The sequence below is a fragment of the Saimiri boliviensis genome, chromosome 4, assembly GCF_048565385.1.
Source record: "Saimiri boliviensis isolate mSaiBol1 chromosome 4, mSaiBol1.pri, whole genome shotgun sequence".
NCBI classification, from domain to species: domain Eukaryota; kingdom Metazoa; phylum Chordata; class Mammalia; order Primates; family Cebidae; genus Saimiri; species Saimiri boliviensis.
In genome coordinates this window covers 108,233,443-108,239,321 of record NC_133452.1, presented here as the reverse complement: position 1 = coordinate 108,239,321, position 5,879 = coordinate 108,233,443, and the positions used below count along the sequence as shown (strand labels likewise).

Sequence of the window (5,879 nt, the reverse complement as noted above, 5' to 3'; positions counted from 1 at the left end):
ATGAAATAAAAATGAACCCTGTAGGGGTTAGTTTCCACTACATATATTCTAAGTAACCTAAGGTTTCACTCAAATAAAGAGTCATGGTGCATTTTTAATTTTTATTAATAAGAATGTTCTGAATACAAATAAATTTAACGACATTTAGAAAAAACAATTTACCCTCTAAGGTTTGTTCATAAAGAAAAACCTGTTTTGTACATTGTAATCTCCAATTTTAATGCTTAACACCAAAATGCCTTTAAGCCTATAACTTAACTTTAGGTTTAATTTTAATAATTCTGTCTTGTTGTATCTGGTTAAAGAGATCATCAGGTAGAAAAAAGCAAAAAACTAATTTAAATGATCTGAATAAAAAACTTAGCTAATAAGTTTAAAAAGCTTTTAAAATAATCTAAAAATTAGAATACTTTTGGCAGAAAAATTAGCAACTATGAACAAAATTAACATTACATAATAGTATTTTACCAAGAACTGCACTACAAATAATAGTTTTACATATATTAGAATGATTTCTAAAATATTCAATGCTTATACACATATCAGACATAAAAATCTATTAAGAGAAATTTTTAATACAGCTTAGCACTTTTGAGATTCTGTTCCCAATAAATGAAAGGAACACAGTTTAGATGATAGGTGGTACATCTTTTAATTAGAGACCTAACCAGCTTAAGTCTTGTTAAATAGTCATGCAATGAAATTCAGTAATATGCATTTATAAGAACTCAGAATAAAACAGTAACTCCTTCCCTTCATCAGCATGTATGCCTGGTATCAGAAATCGTACTAGAAGCAAATGCTACTAAAGTCTTGAAAAAAACAGCTCACTTTAGAATAAGTGCCAATCTAATTTTTTTATTCTTCTCAAAACACTATTTCCACCACTCCTCATTTTAACAGTGTTTTCTCCTTGTTTGGTGGTATATTACTGCTTTTAAAGACCAATCATACCCAGCATGATCCAAGGTCATCAACTTGAATCACAAACAGCCAAAGACCAATGCATTTAAACAGAAAACTATCCACTCTAGTCAGCAAGGCAGAAGTCCTATCTCTAGAAAACTTCTATCCAAAGTTGCTTTAAAAATAGTCCTAAAGTGCAACAGTATTACACTATTGTTGTCTCCTTGGTTTGAGGACAAATCTTAAAAGTATTAACATTTCCAAATTATATTACTCTGGAAACATAATTGAACTGAAGATCTTCCAATAATATATTGGGAAACAGTTTCTTCTATTCTTTGCAGTTGGTATGTATTTCTTCTATTCCTTGTATTTGGCATGAAATCTTACACTCAGTCACTGAGATACAAAGAGTATAGGAGAACAAGGAGAGAAATTACACTGTATCCAAACTTCTGGGGGCTATGACAGAGAGCAACTGTCCATGCAAAAAGAGAAATGTCTTCTGAATGCAACCTAATATTCTAAAAGAACTGTAGGCAAGTGATTTCAGTAAACACTGTAATTTGGAAATGAGTAGTGTTTAGCTGTGGGTAGTTTCAGAGGAATGGGAAATCCCAGTGCTGTGACAGCTATCACTCAAGAGTAGTAAAATAGGGATCCCTAGCCCTATCCATAAAAGGAAGGGATCCTAAGAAGCACTGGTTCTCCACCATGTGGAGCTACACTTCCCAACACAGACTTTTACCCTTAATTTTCATTCAACAATTAATGGGAAGACTGTATTTAGCTCAGTGAGAATATAATCAAATATAAATATATAAATAGGTATAAAAGTAGAAAAGATATACAATCTCCAGTGAAGTTAAACTTGCCATAGCACTGGATGAAGAGTTAAAATCTATTTCATTTTTCAAGATACATTTTTATTTTTGGTTTCATTCAAAAAAAGCCTCCTTTCATTCTTGGCAAACTGTCTATGTGGTGTATATATGATCTACTTGTTTTTAACTGCATTGTATTTAGCTATTAAAACTCATTCCTTAATAAGGACTTTTTAGCATTAAAAAGTCTAAATGTTTATAATAAATACTGTATTAAAATCTTTCAATATTTACAATTAGAAAAAATGTATACTCTAGTGAGTCATCTCAGTGCTACTTCTTCAATTTCATCTTCGACAGAATCAACTGCTTTTACTGCTGGTTTATTGTCTGCTTGTTTTAATCGGTGTCTATTTGGATTAAAACTTCTTCCTTCACTAACGAAAATGTCTTCATCTTCATCACGTTCTTCATCTCTGCTGCCTTTATCCCCAGGGAGAAAACTTAGAGGCTCAAAGTCTCCTTTGCAGGAAGCAATAGAATTTGGGTCACTGCTTTTGGAGGAAATGGTGCTGCTACCACTGGCACCAAATAGCTGTTCCATCAAATTAGCTTTTTTCTCTTTTCTTGTAATTAAATCTACACTGTCTTTACTAAGTTTTTCCATACCGTTTCTTTGGAAATCCAAAACACCACTTTTTTGGCTAAACGGATTTGATCTCTCTGATGTTTTTGCAAACGAAGGCACATAACTACCAAATGCAAACTCATTAGGGGAGGCTTGATTTACATTTCCTGAATTCTGACCTCCTTTTGGAGTTGAGAAATTGGTGTCTTGCAAACGATGCCCATTAAATAACCTCTCTGAGGATTCAGAGAACATGTAAGTTTTGGGGCTTCTCTCTGGGGAGTGTAGTTTTGATTCAAAATCAGGTAACAATGGTAAAAGAGGGTATTTTAGATTTCGAGAATCTTGGAGTTCTCTGTCAATTTCATTCAGTTTAGCAAGTAGCATTTCTCTCTTCAGTCTTTCTTCTTCCTCTCCTTGCAATTTATCTGCATTCTGAATTTGATACATTCCTGGTTGGTACTTTCCAGTTTCCCACTCTGGCTTTTCTTCTCTTTTCAGTAAAGATGTCTTTTCTTTTTGCTTTTTATCAAGTTCTTCTCTTTCCCATTCTGTATGAAATCAAAGTTTTTAAATGGGATTTTGTAACGGTCAATATTTTTAAATAGGAAAACTATCAAATTTCATAAAACAACCATATTTGGGTATTACAAATCAACGGAGAAAGGATATCATAAATTTCATTTCTATACTTGATATTCTGGGATTAGAGAATAATATATTTAATATGTATTACATTTATGATTCTCATTTATAAATAAATTTGTTCTTCAAGGTATTGGTAGAGAAGAAAGGTTCTCTGCCTATTTTTTATAACTAATATAATGCTGTAATGGTGGGAATGGATGGATGGATAGACAGAACAAAGACTCTAAACTTAAAAATAAATGAAACCTTTCGATGTCATATCCTGAGATGACTTATGTGGTATTCTGACAGAAGATACATTAACTTGAATCTAATTAAGAGAAAACGTCAGACAAACTCAAAATGAAGAACATTATATTTTAAAAATGGGTCTATATTTATCAAAAACATTAATCTCTCACACACATTCTCTTTTTCCCTCCCCCCCCCCACTTTATATATGTAACAAAAATCTCCAGATCAAAGAAGACTGAAGAGATATGAAAACTAAATGCAATTCATAATCATGTACCAGAGGGAAGGAAATGCTATCAAAAACAATATTGTATCAACTGACAAAATCATGATATGAATGATTAGATAAATGTGTTGCATCAAAGTTAAATTTCCTGAAGTTGAAAACTACATTAGAATATGATATAACAGAATGTCCTAGTTTGGGGAAATATACATGGAAGTATTTAAAGGTATATGGGTATGAGATATACAACTTACAAATACTTATTCAGATATTCTTGCCATTTTAATTTTGAGACCACTTCCAAATGAAAAAATTATTAAAACAGGTAAGAACACTACACATATAGTAACTTTGGTAAATAGCATCTGAATTCTACTTCAGCTGAATTTTCTGAATGTAACTCGCCCTTAATCCCCAGCCCTAAATAGCAAATTACTTACAGTGTTCAATTTTTTCTTTTTTAAATAACTTTATTTAACTGTTTATGGCTCCTGATATGCCATCCCCTACCACTGTATCCACCTTTCTTTGTTCTACCTAAACAATTCTTAGTTAAGTTGGAAGATATTAGAGGATGCTCACTCTTTCTTTCCCAAGGGATGCTGACTTGTTACATGCTTAAACAAACTCTTTTTCTTACCATCCTCCAGCTTTTCAACCTCCTGTTTTACAACATGGAGTTCTTGATCTTTAACAAATTTTTCTTCTCTTTCCTCAGTTGGGTTTAGAATCCCTGCTTCTCCAAGACTATCTTGCTTTTGAGATTCCAAGTCCTATTACATATTTTAAAAAATGCAAGTTCACAAATTACAGAAAATTGGAACTAAACATCACAGATTTATCCATTAAACATGATTACCAACCAAGTTAAAAATTAATACAAAATTTCAATTAGTAAATCAGTAAATCACAAGTTACCACTTGTGATTAATGCTTCAAAACACATAGGATTATTTCAGTTAAAATTTTAAAGAAGCACTTATAAGACATATAGAACCAATATTACTGAAGTAAAGCCAAAATAGTACATAAAGTTCTGAAGAGACAAGTTTCTGAAGTATCCTTGCTTTGTGTATTCTCACAAAAAATCTGATTAATTCAGTTAACCAGAAATGGCTATTTGCCAAATATATGGATCAACTGAGATGTTGTTGAACTATGACGTGGGCAGTGACAATACTATGCCAAAGGATCCAATTAATATACTTTATATTATTCAAATCAAATTAAAATGTTATGAACTTAAAATTCCTTGTTTCCTATGGTAACTTTCACATATGTGGGTAATTTTTCTTAATAAAAGTAAAATATCTATTATTAGTTGTGGGAAATAAAAAGTTTCTTTTCAAAATTTCCTTTCTTGTTAAAGAATAACTCATTAAGTGTGCTAATAACTTTTTGTTAAGCCCTATCTGACGTAGCTGTTAGACATGATTATAGGCATGTAGTACATTTTAGGTCTTTGTACCTGGTAACCAAGATATCTGTGCTGGACGTGCTCACAGGCACGTCCCAGCTTGTAGCCTTTGCCCCTTCCTTATCTGAACTTCTCCATTGCTTTACCTGTTTAGTAAAATTTTAAGTTGTTTGTCATTTGGGTTTTAGTTTAAATTGTAAGGTCTGGCTCCAACCAACAGAGATAAGACATAGCAGTAAGGATAACCCCAAATGTGTAAGGGATAGATATGTCTGCTCTCCTTTGTTCACTGTATTCTTGCTGCAAGATGGCTAGTGAGGGTACCCTTCCTGCAGTGCAGGAAGTAAAAATTGCTTTGCTAAGAGATCCTTTGTCTCAGTGCTAATTTTTCTTTGCAGCACCAAGCATGTTTTCAACATTAGTAAAGACTTGTCTAGTAGAGAACTATCCTCTAGTATCCATTTTCATCTTCTTCCTTTTAGTAACAGAATCCTGGGAGTTTTAGCAGGACATAGAGATGCTTAGCTACCCTCCCTTGCAGTTAGAAAGGACTAACAGGAGATGAATGGAAGTACATGTGCAATTTCAGATCACATTTATAAAACCAAAGGCTGCTTGCCCTCCACTTCCTTGTTGCCCTTTCCTACATAGGTGGCGAGCCGGTTCCAACCATACAGAAGAGGGCTACACTCTTTAAAATGGAAGATCAACAAGACAAAGGATGACTACCATGAAACACGGCTGTCTACCAACTGTGAACTACCAACTGACTTCAGTCTATTACAAGAGAGAGAAATTTTTATCTCACTTAAGCTACTCTATTAAGTATTTCTCCAATAGCAACTTAGCTTGTACTCTAAGCTACCATTTGCTAAGGCCCTTTACAGTGGCAGGCTCTGTATCAAGAGCTTTATAAACTTCATGATTTCCAATTTTATGTAACTAAAAAAGAAAGAAAAAATAAAATATTTCATGATTACTCATTGTCATAACCCT

At 32.9% G+C, this 5,879-nt stretch overlaps 1 protein-coding gene across 2 annotated transcripts in view; it reads right to left on the bottom strand.

The window, feature by feature from the left end:
* Positions 1-87: 87 nt before the first annotated feature.
* The window catches only part of LCA5 (lebercilin LCA5), a 67,787-nt gene continuing 61,995 nt past the window's right edge, over positions 88-5,879 (bottom strand). For both annotated transcript variants that reach the window (XM_003923265.3, XM_074398027.1), the window contains 2 exons: positions 4,107-4,239; positions 88-2,909 (listed from right to left, as the gene is read on the bottom strand). In XM_003923265.3, the coding sequence (XP_003923314.1) occupies positions 2,053-2,909; positions 4,107-4,239 (990 nt within the window). In that variant the 3' untranslated portion in view covers positions 88-2,052. The remainder of the gene's footprint in view (positions 2,910-4,106; positions 4,240-5,879) is intronic.